Source organism: Paramormyrops kingsleyae, chromosome 16 (assembly GCF_048594095.1).
Source record: "Paramormyrops kingsleyae isolate MSU_618 chromosome 16, PKINGS_0.4, whole genome shotgun sequence".
Lineage (NCBI taxonomy): Eukaryota > Metazoa > Chordata > Actinopteri > Osteoglossiformes > Mormyridae > Paramormyrops > Paramormyrops kingsleyae.
The window spans coordinates 27,936,227-27,950,917 of record NC_132812.1 but is presented as its reverse complement, the minus strand read 5'-3'; the positions used below and the strand labels follow the sequence as shown (position 1 = coordinate 27,950,917).

Here is a 14,691-nt window from a genome sequence, read left to right as displayed (position 1 = left end):
ATGTCAATCTCCTGCCTGTTCTGCAGTAATATAACATGTTGGAACCAGTGGTGAATGGTTTGGCACCCCAGTTCCCTTGAGAGCACTAACAGCTATGTGAAGTATGCAGGTACTTCAGCATGGTCAGCTTGCAGTTCCTCTTTACTGGGCAGTGAGTGACGGTCTTGCGTCTGGTTTTCTCACCCTTACAGTCGTCTCTGACATGGGAGAAGAGGATGAACCTGGGCTCCTCAGCACCTGGGAACATCTGGAACCCCCCTGAGGAGCAGCCCCCTACTCGGAGAAAGGAATGCCATATCCTTGCAGGGCTAAAGAGGCTCCAGAAGCGACTGCCTAAGGAACCAGCCACCTTGTTCTCTAAGCCAGGATACAAAGACTGCATGAACTCCAACGAGGGTATCTACTCTCTGGGGATGAAGTACAGTGCCCAGAGCATGCCTAAGCCTTCTGTCACCGGACGGATAGGCATGCTTGCGGTGAGGAGCAAGACATTCGCTTACGATTCTGATGATGCCGACGATGAGTCTCCTCGTGCACCTGCCCAACTGAGCAAAGACTCATGGGTCTTCTCTAAGAAGCTGACACACAGTGTGTCCGACAGCCTGTGCAGCTGGGATGGAGGGCAGGATCATGAACTAGGGGATGGTAAGACCCCCCCCGGTCACAAATCCAAGCAGCCCGCCGAGAAACTCACAACCTTCACCAGTGGAATCCTCTCTGGTGATTCTACCCGCGATCCATCTCTGTCGGACATCAAACCTGGTTCCACGGAGGTCAGCTGCTGCCTCCACCACTCAGACACGGATGAATTAGACTCCATGGTGGAGAGCGCTGACAATCATCTCGCTGTGAGCTATCCAGCAGAACGGCTGGAAAGGTACCCCAAGAGGCTTTCCGCAGAGGTGAACAAACTGCCTGCAGACCAGGTCCAGCGCCGCCCTCTCAGCCAGATTATGCTTCCAAATGGAGCTAATGACTTACGGGCAGAGGAGCGCGTCGCGGTGATATTTGACGCCGAGGATGGAGAGCCCATCCAGCTGAGTGCACAGCCCACTGTGGCCGTGACTTGCAGTGATCTTCCCGAAGATGGCCCACGAAATGTGCCGACTACCGAGAGTCCCAGGCTGATGTCTCATGCCAGCCCTGACAGTCTCACAGGAGGCCCTGCCAGGAATTACACTGTCTTAGAGTCTCCAGAAGTGCCGGTGCAACTTCAGGCTCACAGTACAGCAGGTAAAGCTGCCACTTTTCAGAGCCGGAGCACTGACAGCCCTTCTGAGCACCAGCAGAAGTTTGCTACCCAGCAACAGAAGCTAATAAAGCCTCCATACAATCAGAGCAACAAAGTCCACTCTGCTCCAGCTATGCAAGGTGCCTCCACCCCCAAGACTAACCTCACTAAGATCCCCGGGCGAGGGAAGGGTTCGCCACAGAAGTTTGGAAAGGGTGCCAATACCGAGACAAGCAACAACGGCAGCAACCCCAGTCCTGCTGCTAAAGACAGGTCTCCTGTATCACCCCCAGTAAAGCTGTCGAGATTTGTTAAGTCGACTGGGGGCAGTCAGGTTCAGAGCCCAAAGGGAACTCAGATGAGCTCTAAGCTTTCATCCAGGAATGATTCTGGTAAAGGTATGTTCCTGCCAGTCCCAAGCTCTCCACCTCCATCCAGGAAGCAACTGGAGAACGATGACATTGGGGAACTGCCTACCCGAGATCAGCACTGTGCACAAACTGAGCTCAGATCCCCTTCCCCTCCACCCCCTCCTGGTCGCTCCACGTCGTTACTGATCCGACCAAACTATGACAACTCTCCTCAAGCACTTAAGCTGGCGGCTCAACCTGCTGCACCAAACACTGTGAGGGGACCTCCTACAGGTCTCCAGAAGCACCCGCAGCCTCCACCATCTGCACTTAATGTGCAACATCTGGGTTCTCACAGAGGCCAAGGCGCTACAGACCTCGACTTGAGCCTCATGGAGGTGACACCTCAGAAGCTGGTGGATAACCAGTCCTTAGCAAAGGCCTCTACTTTATGTCAGACCCCCACAAAAGGGTCCCCAAAGTGGTTCCCCCCAAAACCATCCCACTCTATAGCATCAAGTTACACACCAGACCATAGTGAACCTGTATCTAAAGGTTTAAAGAATTTTCCGACCTCCTTGCTTACCTCCCCAAGAGATTCGCTGCAGGGTCTGTTTAATGTCAAGAAGAGTCTGCCTCTCGAAAATGGCCATCCCTTGTTATATAAGGCATCCAGCAGCTTGCCTTTGTCTTTAGAAGGCCACCAGCCATGCCTGACGGAGCAGGGTGGACCTTCGGCGGAGGCTCCTAAGTCGCCACTGAGCTACTCGGGATCAGAAAACAAAACCCAGGGCTCTGCGGAGAAAGCATCAAAAACCCGCTTACCTATCGGCTTAAAAGCTCTGGTGAAGTCACCCTCTCTACTGAGCAAAAGCTCCACGGTGCCAGGAAAGCAAGAGAAGGAGCAAGTAGCCGACAGCAACGGGGGTGCCTCAAAGCCATGTGGATCACCGCAGAGTACCGTAGCCGGAAAGCCGCAGGTGGAGATGAGCGATGGGGGGCATGGTGGCTCTGCGGACAGGGGCATGTTCCCCCGAGCATCAGCCGATAGCAGCCTGGCCTTCCCCAGTGATGGTCGCCTCTTCAAGCGCTCTGTTTCAGTTACGACCAAGCCGCATTTAAAGCCCGCGTTAGGCATGAACGGGGCGAAAGCACGGAGCCAGAGCTTCAGCACCAATTACATGGAAAAGCCCTGCATGACCATCCCTGAGGGGGCTGAGAAGGTGAGGACCCACATCATAACAAATACTGGTGAGAGGGGCAACTCCCTGACCAGGCAGGGCCCATCCACACTTGGTGTCCAACTGAAAACTTTCAGTGGAGCAGTGGAGAGCTCTCCCCAGCATCTTAACACCCGGCCGGACTCCCATCGGGCCATGAGCAGCTCCTGCACTCCCCCTGGTGTCTCAGGAAGAAAGACCTCTCCGTCTAGCCCAAAGGAGGACATTTCTAAGGCCGAGGGTAATGTGTCACTTCCCCAGAAAGAGGTCTGCGGATTATCTCCCACAAACAAGTTTGGCCATAAATACTCCAAGCAATCCGGAAAAGTGTCTTCCCAGCCTCAGTTTGAGTCGGCTTCCTCTTCAGGCCACGGCTCCGACTCGAAGGCAGAAGGGAGCAGCAGCAAGTTGCTGAGTCCCAACAAACCGCACATGGTGAAGAGTTGGAAGAGGCCATCTCCTACCAGCGCAGGGCAGGAAGAGGCCGGGAAATGCACAAGCCCGTTGGCCAGCACCATAGAGGAGAAGGTCATGATGGGTATCGTGGAGAACGTGCAGAAAGGTCAAGGGCAAGACAAGGCCCAAGCTCCTGAGAGCAAGCAGAAGAGCAGCTCGTCTCTGGCTAACTGGTTTGGCTTCCGCCGCAGCAAATTGCCAGCTCTGGGTGGAAAGAAGACCGAGGTTCCCAAAGAAAAGGCGGAGAAAAAAGAGCTGAAGCTTGGCTCGGTGCTGGGAAGCAGGCAGGCTAAGTCAGACAAAAAGAAGGATAAGAGAAAAAACGAGACACGGTGCAGAGATAGTCAGGAATATAATGCTGAGAACGGTGATGAAATGGGCCCCGTAATGGACCATCATGTTCCGACAGGACAGCTGATCAGTCAGATCCAGCGTCCTCCTACCCATACTGCAGCAGACCACTTCAGGATGGAGCTGCTGAATGGGTAAGTATTTCATGTGACTTTTTGGGCTCTATGCATCACACAGAGAAGGTATTGGGTTCACATGCATCATATGCAGGTTCGTAAAAGCATCTCGCTGCACCCCTGACGCATAATAATCTTCGTGCATTAAGGATTTCTGCTGCCTGGCAGATATTGTTATTCAGTGCAGTATATAAAAGAATTTTGCCACCCTCTTAAAGTATCGACTGCATTTTTGTACGTCGTCCAGCCGCTAAATGCTGACGGATCCTGCTGATTGCGTGATTGGATTCGATCGTGTCGATAATATCGCCTAGGCATTCTGAGCATGAGGCACTTTTCAACCATCCTTGGGAAAGAAAACAGATCTGCGGTTTGCAATAGAGCAGTATTTTCCAGTCCAGTCCTCAGGGATCCCCGGTCAGTCCACGTTTTTGCTTCCTCTAAGCTCCCAGCGCACCTGTACCAGGTATTCGGTGTTCTTGATTGGCTGAGAGCTGGGAGGGAGCAAAAACGTGGACTGTCCAGGGTTCTGGGTTGGGAAACACTGTAATAGAGACACCTTCAGCAGGAGATCGCCAGCACTGAGCTGTGCAGCTGGGAGGCTTGATGCATCCCTTATGTAGACGGCCCTGGACTGTCTCAGAGAAGAAAATCTATCATTACCTGTTCTTCAATAAATAGATACACTACCTTAAATTGTAACCAACAGATCTTATTGAGTTAGGAGCTACTAGTTAGAGACATTCATCACTGGCGAAGTGCAGAGACAGACTTGCAAAGTGGATTTTTTCAGGTGTCATTGGTAAGGGAGCAGACTCGGGACGGAGGGCTTACGACGTCATTTATCAGCACAATCTCATTCTACCCGCGTATTTTATATGAATGTGGCTCTGCTGGACCAATCAAATTGTGTTTCCTGCAGGAATGTCGCCACCAGTGGTTCCCATGGTGCCGGCCTCCCCGGCATCATCACCCAGGGCGCTGCCATAAAGAGCAGCGAAATGAAGAAGGATCTGGAGATGGGCGCCGACGGCGCGGTAAGGGAGACGGTGGCCTTCAGTGAACCCCCACGATTCTAAATCACTGTTTGTTCTGTGTTTATGCTGTTTAACTTCTGTAGAAACATGTTTCAACTCTTCTGGAACATACAACACTTTGCAAAAGTCATAGGCAGTCAAAGAAAATGTTCAAAGCTATTTGCCTGGGTAGTACGTATATATTTGCTCAGAACAAAAACACAATTTAGCATTAGAGCATAAGCAAATTTATAACAACACAATAAAAACAAGAATTTCTTCTGTTCTCCAAAAAGTTGCTGATATCCTGCTGGATGTCTAGATGAACACGGCTTCAGTGCTGAAGGGGCACCACAGCCATTCCATGTATTTGTTACATTTGATCTTGCTCAAATAATTAATTAATTCATTTACTTAGTTAAATTACTCAATGGGGTATTGATTAGCCAGACAATGTGGGGTTGTGTGTGAGTCAGAAAATAAATGGCCGTATTGCACGGTTGCTGCAAATACAATGGTGAGATTTTGAAATGGTTAAACTAGCACACTTTGACAACATAATATCATAGTTCAGCACCAACAGGAAGATCATTTAAACATCATTTTCTTTGACTGCATAAGACTTTCGCACAGTTCTTTTCAATACTTCCCTTGTGCCGGTAGCTTCCCGTAGCTGTGGATAAGCGGGTATAGAAAATGGATAGATGGACGGTAATGTACTGTATGACGCGTAGGAGATGTTGGAGTGTGTAATGTCAGGGATGAGGTGAAGCTGCCTGACATGATGGCTGCGGATGTGTTTCTGTCTCCGCCATCCATCCATATGACCATTTTAAAAATGGCTGCCTTGCCTGTGAAGCCAGGGAGTGCCTGCAGCTTACTGTATGCTGTGTCTGCAGTGACTTAAGCATATTGTAGGAAAATAAACAAACCCATTAGTAAACCGCCCCCCCCCCCCCTACCCACACACACACACACACACACACACACATCTCCAATTCATGCTCTGGATTCTTGGATAACTGATGCAGGCACGCATATAATTTGAGAACAGCCATGCAAGGGCACCGAAGCAGGGATAAATGTGGGCCGGGCAGAATGATGAAGACAGATAATGGAGGCAGGAAAGATGGAAAAGCCAAGAGAAAAAGTGAGTTTTCTTTTTTGAATGGCCGTGACTGCCGTACGTGGGAAATCTAGCCCGGCTGATGGTGAGTTTTGATAGGGAAGCGACGGGTCTTATCGGAGATACTCAATTTAACAAAAGTGCCGTTTAATACCATCCTAGCTGTCCGTACTGTACCCGCTCGCAGCTAAATGTTTTAAAGGCGCACCTTCAATTCAGTGCAATTTCCTGCTCGATAAAAAGGCATTTATTCCAAGGCCCACCATACCAATGTGCCTGTATAATTTATCATAATGCTTAGGGGACAGTCAGCAAAGCAGCGCTTCGGTCTGCCCACACATTTCTCAGGTGAAATCAAGCATGATTGGACAAATTGGAGAAATGAGAGGTGCTATCTTTGCGTTCAGCATCAGAAAAATGGATGATGATGATGATTATTATTATTATTATTATTATTTATTATTATGTACATTACCGTCTAAGTACAATACATATAAATCTGACATAAAATATAGCCTAATTTTTTTTTTGCATTTATATTACACTTTTTGCAATACTTTGTTCAGTGCCCCATATTTAATAATGATTAAATAATGTATGTGCATGTTATAGGTTTTTGTTGACATTCACCTTAACTAAAAACAGTTAAATATTTGGAGGAAACCCCCTTAAAAGAGACAAGAAAAACTGAGAAATGCAAAGAACTGGACATGTTTCCTATGTTAAACAGAAGATTCAACGGTGAAAGTTCTACAGTGATGCTGTCGTGCTTCCTGTTCGTGCTGCTCATAGATTTTTATTTTATAAATAAAAAGTCCTAACTAGTAGGGATGGTAAATTAGATTTTGAGGATGTTGCTGAATGACCAGCTTGGTTGCTGAAGCAGAATGCCCCCCCCTCCCCCCTCCCCAAGCCCAGCACCTTGGCCACACACTTACTGGAGTTGCAGTGATTCTGAAGGCTGTAAAGGTCAGCTGGACCACTGCCTGTTTGCTCTACCTTGAAACAGCCGTTTCTAATGCCTGGGTAATTATCAAAATGTCCTAAATGTTTGTCTCAGATTATAATAAGCGGTGGGGAGCATCGACTGCGTGGCTCTCCATCGTAATTCCCCGGGGCGGGAGTCACGGCGAGTCGAGTGGCCTTCTTTCTCTCTGTTTGGGCTTCTGCTCCTGGACGGTTTTAAAAGAATTAAATAAAATCCATTAAGGTAAAGGCCAGCGCTCTGCCTGCAATTTCAGCCTTTATTACTCTGCCTGCTTTTTAGAGACGGACCTGAGTGTGAAATATGAGGCTGCTCACCTATGATAATCCTTCGCATTGATTGTCTAACGACTGGAGTTTTCTTATGTGTTTACAGACTATTTAAACACAACCCATTTTCGTAACTATGAAATATGTTTCTCCTCTTTACCTTTCCTCCTTTTTCACACTCAGCTTAGGGATTCCGTTTTATTGCTGTGTGGGTGTCCACAGTTAAATTTGAGATACCCCTTTAAAAGTCTCTGCCTGGGCCTTTAATATTAAACATATTGGTCACAGATTGGTCCCTAAACCTCTTTGCTACCCACGTACCAAACCACGATGGTATAGTGCTAGTTAGCTTGATATGAAAGCAGATGAGTCCCGGGGTGAAACATTAACCTGGATCTGGCCGTTTCTCCCGCAGAAGATCATGCTCAAGGCTGGCCGTGATGAGGACCATGCTTCTGAGTCACCGTGCCAGGACCACCTTCCCGGTAAGGACTCCCCTGTCAATAGGCTTCCCGTCACCCTACACTGTCATTGGAGGTGCACAAACTCATTATTTATAGGCCGTGTTAGATCACCAGCCCAAAAGCCTATCCTGGCAAGCTCTGGCATCCTGATCAGTTGTTCCTTTGCCCTATGCCCTGGTTTTCTTGGAAATGGTTTGGACTTCGATAGAAGCATTATAGGCACTGGATAAGCATGTTCAAAGTCAAAATGCTCTAAGCGGCTCAGTCTATTGTGCATGTGGATGAACACATGCACAAGTACACACTACAAACATTCTCCGGAATATAAATGCTAATGATCTAGAATCCTTTTTTTTTTTCTGCATCAACAATTGCAATTAGTGCCTAATTAACGTGCAACGGCAGGTCCTGCCAGAATATCCCACTGTCAGGCTTGTTGACCGAATCAATAAGAAGACTTGTCAGTAGAAATCGAAGGGAATAAAGAAAGTGTCAGGTAGGTCCAAAGAGCGAGAGGTCTGGTGGCAGCATTACTAAGCTGGCAGATGGGCTTCTAGGATGTCAACCATGGTGCCAGATGCAGGGGAAAAGTGCGCGGGTTCAACCCGAAGCGAGGAGAGGCAGAACGGCCCGTCTTTGCCTGCCGAGGACACGCCCCCCTCCTCCAATAGCGCTTATCTGAAGAGCTAGTTTGGCAACACGAGTGCACCCACACATTCTGTCATTAAACAGTTATTAAGGAATTATCTCCGCTTCTATGGAGAACTGGCCAATTAGAGGCCTTAGCCAAGAAGTTCTTTCATTTAAACACGATCATCATCCAAGAGGAGCTTGCATGCCTCTTTCGGTTAAATTGATCAGATTTCCCTCATAATTTAGAAGACAGCACTCATACAGACACTGTAATGCTGGGAATCTGGATCATGTGACTCACGGTTGTAGCCGTTACTGCACATATGTAGTCTGGGAGATTTTTGCCCACTAGCAGGGAAAGTGGCAATCTGGCATGTCTTGGTGAGCTGGTTCTGTCTAAGGGTTTTACCACAGAGGGCTGGGATTCTCCGGTATAAAGTTATATTTTCAGAAAAAATAATAAACAACAAACTGCGTGGTAGAGAGGATCTAAAGCTCTTGTCGTTTCAACAAGTACCATATGGTTGGATAGCTATCTCTTCAGATAAAGAAAATCTAAATAACTAAATGTTAATGTGTTAATGCAGAGGTCTTTCTGATATAGAAAATTGGCTTAATGGTTCCCACACATAATCAGAAACATATCAAAAGCAGATGGTGCAGGTAGGAATGATCGTCGAGCTCTCAGGAATAAAATGCATATTTGCATATGCACACAAATTGATGCACAAATGCTCACAGTTCATGGAGTGGCCTGCATGAGATAATAGAATTTATAATGAGCGTACAAAGCAGGCCACGGAAAATGCCAGCGGAAAGGGTAGCAAAAGTATTGATGTTTCTGAAGATCACTGTAAACATGGTCCACCGTTTGGCGAGACATGGCCGGGTGATGTGCCGCTCGGGGAGTGAGAGCCGTCCATCTGAGCGGAGACTTGCCAGTGCCATGCTCACAGCGACTCCTCCGCAGCTACTCACCAGTGAACCGTCTGCGAACGTGCGAGCAAATGTGGGCTCTGTGGCTTCCCAGCGTGGCACGCTATGCCGTCGCCGGGGGCTACTGCCTCAGCGACAAGCGATCCGCAACATGTTGCACACCCCCTCACACACTGCGGGGGTGAGCTGTCAGAGGTGCCGAGTTCTGGCAATTTTCGCTGTGGCTCAGCAGGTTAAGATTCTGTATCTGAAAGGGGTAGGTTGTTGGTTCAAATCCCGGGGTTGGCAGAATGATTTCAGCATTGGGTCCTTGAGGAAGGCCCTTAATCTTGTGCTTTTTCAAAAAATATGCATCGTTTTAGATAAAAACATCTACTAAATAAATAATAATAAGGTCTTGCATGGTTTATGATGTAACATAATTCAAAGTTCATCAGGAATGACAATTAAAAAATAATACACACAAGAACTAAATGCTCTGGTGTATCAAAAAATTTGAGTGTGTGTATATATATACACACATGCCACATGAACTCTCCGTTTTCAGTGGACCTGAAACAGTATGGTTGTGTTGTTCCTCTTCAGACGTGACATGATTAAGTTACACTTAGACGAAACAAACCCAGGAAAACCAGTTGCCCCCATGCACCCAGCATCAGCGTCCAGGCTGCCTGCTGGTGTAGGAACTTCCCTACATTCATGTACATAGAGAAGTACCAGTTATTGATGGATGACTGTCTTTCCTAACTGCACATTATCCCGCTTTCCATACCAGGCTACCAAGATTTGTACTTTTGTGTAAAACATTTAGACCAGGGTTTTCCAATTCCGCCCCTGGCGGGGGCCATGTTGCAACACAGTTCCCAGATTTCCCTGCTCAGACACACCTATTAAACCTAACAATTAGCTGGTGAGCTGAACAAGGTGTGACTGAGCAGGGAAATCTGTAAATTCCCTACAGGAACGGAATTCCGGAACCCTGATTCAGACTTTCCTGTAAGGTTTTGACTTAGGCCTCAAAAACAAGGTCCTTAACAGGGCTTTCAGTTCTTTCTATTGCATCATATGGGTTGAAGGTCACCTGTACCTCAGGGAGGTCTACCAGGTCATGGCCAAGGGCTAAGGGACATTGTGGACATGTGATTTCACCTTCACTCACCATCTCCAAGGAGACAGTCTGAAGCTCCAGGAATTAAACCACCTACAGGAGAGATGCTATTGAGTTGAGTGCCCTTAACACTGGCAGATCGTCACAGAAGGTTCCCAGTGAATGACTTTAAGATTCTTAAGCCATTCCAGAAAGCCCTATCTGCGAGCAGTGAAGGCGGGCGGTCCTATTACCCAGAGTCCTCGGCTTCCCGGAATGAAGCTATTTCTCTCCGCACCCTCGCTGTTAGGTCCCGCACGCGTATTTTAGGCCGTGTTTCTGAAATGTGTAAAATTACCTCAATTTAACATGCCGTCACATAGGCTGAACCGGAGCCAGAAATAAAATTCCTTATTAGGGCCGTATTTTAATTACCTTGATGCCATTTCCCAGCGCTTTTGAGTATGAATTAAGTATCTCATAAAGATTTTAGCAGTGCCTTGATTTAGCTTCCGATCGCCAGCCTCGTGCTGGGTTTTATGTGGCTGTGGTCCCGCTGTGACTGCTGATGTCACGCCCATCCAAGCTGCCCTACGGCATACGAGGCGCCTGCCCTATTCCAAGTCGTCCTAATTTTATTGTTCATAATTCAAGCTAATGGTCAGGGTTGGAGTTATGGTCATCGATACGTTTGTGGATAGAGGGTCACAACAGGGTAGCATGAAACAAGCATATTTGTGAGATTTAATTTAATTCGTGTTATTCAATTTAATTTAACACAGACATTGAGCAGGATCTCAGTTATGAATCTCATGACCTGTCTGGTCAGTGTTTTTAACCTGCTCCCCAAATCTCTCTGCATTAAATTGCCGCTATATTTTCCCCCTGAATAATGGGGACGTCCTGCAGCCATAACCAAGCCCCCATCCAATCGGCGGCAGCCCCCACCTGCCAGATCTAGTCGGGCACCCGTCTGGCTAGCTCTAGGCCCCTCATTCCAAAGACACGCGGATACAAATCTAAGGCGAACGTGGCAGCTTTGTGTGGAAATCGATTTCCAATCGGCCTCTGAAGTAGCCTCTCGCCGGCACCCCCAGGGGGGGTAGGGGTGTGTCAGCCCCTCTCATGCTGGCTGTTCAGAGACGGGGCGTGGGGACCCAACTAGCTTGGTTGGTCGTGGGCTCCCATCTCTTCTAAAGGCGCATCTGAATGTGGGTCTTCATCAGGGCTGTGCAGAGACTTTTTCAGGGGCAGGTACTGAGATGAAGGCTTCCCCCTCAGTTAAATTTGTGGTTTTTGCTACGTTGGTAATTGAAAGTGGGGGCTTTCTACCAGGGGCAGATGCCCCCCCACTTGTCCCTGATTTTCCAGGCCACGTTGAAACATTCTTCTTCTTGTCAAATCACTTTTCGCTCTCCTCGATGGGGCTCCGTCTCTGTAAGGCCACAGCCCACCGAAGCGGGTCTCTATGGATGCCGTCGGTAAGGAAAAAGCGCTGTCGGATAGCGTGAGCATCGGGGGGAGGAGGCGGAAAGGTCACATGGAGACGCTACGCAGCCGTAGCCCGCATCCAGCTGGTGAGATGCCTTAATGCGTGATTTATGGCCAAAGACGTATCATCCTAATTTACCCGGCGTAAGACTAATCAATCTATATTTATCTGGAGAACATAGGAGCCATGAGGCATTTTGATATGAGCTAAATTCACCATCTGTCGCTTGTGCACCTCCAGGTTCCTCTAGTAACGTATCTCCAGCGTAGGAGTGTGGATGGGGGGGGGGGGAGAGGAGGTAAAACCCGCCCTCACTAGGTAAACCTAACTGGTACTAGTAATTGCATCCACTCGTACTAAAGTATTAACTACAGATGCCCGCTGATCTTTTGACACAACTCCTTGTCCATAACTTTCCTGTTGGTTTGCAGCACACTGCCGTTTGTGACCATATGTGTTCTAGTCAGACACCATTCTTCTTGGTACCGACATGAACGTGTGCCTGGGTTCTCCGAGCCGGGCTGAGGTAGGAACGGGTAGAGACGACTTTGTTTGCAATACATACCTACATAAAAATCTTCCAATAAACCTGCTGTACCTGTAGAGGTGCTGAAACATTAAAATCTCCCATGTGACCCTGTTTACGAAATACATTATCATACCTGTACGAAATGTACTGATAAAAATATATCTGCATAAAGCAGCCGCTACTCTGGCATCCTGATAGGGAAAAGATGGATGGATGGATGGATGAATGGATGAAACGTGCCTACCACACTCTAATATTCACAAATCCATAAATAAAATATTTCACTATGTTAAAAATACATGTAAGTTTTGGACTTAGGTCTGTTCTGATTTTTTTACTCACCAGCACATTGTTGTCTTGTTATTTGTCTAATGACCCTGTTCAGTCTGTTATTGTTTCATCGTGAAAAATGTCACTGCATGCAGAACTTTTTCCGTATTAAATTCTGTGCTCTTCATGGCAATTAGTGTGGAACTGGAAGCCAGAATCCTTCACAGATACTTGTAATTGGATCACAGTGAACAACAATCCATCTGTCACGTTCGGGGGAGGACCCTGTGAAAGAGTCAAATTAAAAAAAAAAATAACCATCTGTTGCATAAACGTCCCTACATTACTACACACTGTCATTTTGTGAGTGTAAATTCTCTTTTGCATGACATAATATTAATGTAGGAGGCAATAGAAAATCAGGAATAAATTGACATTCACTGTAATGCAGTGGACAGAGTTTGTGTGAATTAGATTCGGGATGTATTTGTGCAGACATTATGCAGAGAGGAACTCGCCAGGGACGACCACAAGATACAAATCAGGCCAGTTTATTGAGTCTTTGGTTTTCGTATATAGTCACATAAATACCTCAATGCCATTAAATGACTTCACAAGGACACAGTCTTATTTAAAGTCACTTTAACACAAATGAGGTTACAGGGGAAGTAACTCTCTTGTTCTTCCTTGGTTCTGCGCCGTTATTCGAACCTTTCCAAGATACCATGTATTCCCACAACCCCTCTCCCTGCCTGTGACTCCCACGGATCCCTCCTCCTCCTCCTCCTCCACCTCCTCCTCTATCACACGCTTCTCCTGCACCACAGGCTCCAGCTGTCAGATGCGAACTTTGGACAGCGGAATCGGAACCTTCCCCCTACCTGAATCCGTCACTCGGGTGCCGGGGCGGCATCTTCCAAAAACAGAATTCTGCCCCAGGAGGGCATCAGTCGATCCCACTGAGCCCACCCAGGACCTTCCCCTTCCCTCGCTGCCTAAATCCAAAGTGCCTTCCTGCCCTGGGACCTGCCTCAATCACTCTGTGTCGTCCCCCAGCGTGTCTGGCAGCAGTATGACGGACCCCGTGAGCTGGACCCCCAGCACTGAATCCCCAGGTAAGCCGGTGTCATTCTGCCGTTCTACTGTGGCTTCCAGCACAGTCTTCCTGTTCGCACCTTGGTAGGCCTGGAGCCTAGCTCAGGCACCATGGCCCCTATCTGCTACATTTTAAACCGTGTAAAAATAACCAGCTCCTTCGAGGGGTGAATTATTCAGCCTATGTGCTCACAAGTCCTGATCCTACCTTCTGGTACAGAAGAGGCTCACGTACATTTTCATTGAAAGTTTCCAGCCACGTACTTAGAGTGGAACTTTAATCAGGTGCTGTCCGATCAGTGAGGTATTTGGAATGCAGTTTTCCTAGTCGAAACAAGCGTGTCACACACAATTGTAACTGTTTCTGGAGATCGTAATGAGATTTTTCTGTGTGAAATGCACATGCTTGTGATTCTGTGTCTTGAATTGATTGGGCTGGAGTGAATTACCATCAGCAAAAAATGCTGAGTCAAGCGTGAGGGACGTCAAAGGGAAAACATCGGGCTTTATCTCACTGGCTTCCATTGTCCTGTCCAGTCCTGTGTGAGACGTGAGGATAGCTAACAGAGAGTACCTCAAGGAAGAACCTACTCAATCCCCAAAGTAGAGTTTGACTTGCTGCACTCACAACATACACAACGTTTACTGTGCTGTTTGTACTCGTCGGTGTCAGTTGGCCTGTCTTTTTGCACTGTTTGCAGTTTTTGCACACTATGCACTCTACGTTGCTTAGTTGTTATGCGTAAGTGTTACGTTACTCTTGTGTAATTTATGTAGCACCTCAGTCCGTGAGAAACGCTGCTTTGTTTTCACCTGTGTACTGTATTCAACTGTGTGTGGTTAAAAATGAACATTAAAGACCTACTTGACTTGACAAGACAAAATGGGAGCCAGTTAGCGATCTGGCTGTGATTTTACGCTCTCTGCATCGTAACCTATCTCTGTGAAAGACGGCACCTGGAAGATAAACCGTTGACGATGTTCAGTGAAGTGTCGAGTGATGGGTTTGATTCAGAGCAAACTGTAGGTTCATGGGCACAGAGGCAGCACAACATCCCTGTCTAC

At 47.6% G+C, this 14,691-nt stretch overlaps 1 protein-coding gene across 8 annotated transcripts in view; it reads left to right on the top strand.

Annotated features, from left to right (window-relative positions):
• Positions 1-14,691, top strand: part of LOC111857178 (nck-associated protein 5) — a 119,271-nt gene that overhangs the window by 91,595 nt on the left and 12,985 nt on the right. For 7 of the 8 annotated variants that reach the window (XM_023837743.2, XM_023837744.2, XM_023837742.2 and 4 more), the window contains 4 exons: positions 192-3,742; positions 4,647-4,761; positions 7,536-7,605; positions 13,359-13,646. In XM_023837743.2, coding sequence (XP_023693511.2) covers positions 192-3,742; positions 4,647-4,761; positions 7,536-7,605; positions 13,359-13,646 — 4,024 coding nt within the window. The remainder of the gene's footprint in view (positions 1-191; positions 3,743-4,646; positions 4,762-7,535; positions 7,606-13,358; positions 13,647-14,691) is intronic. The other variant, XM_072700965.1, reaches the window with a different exon arrangement.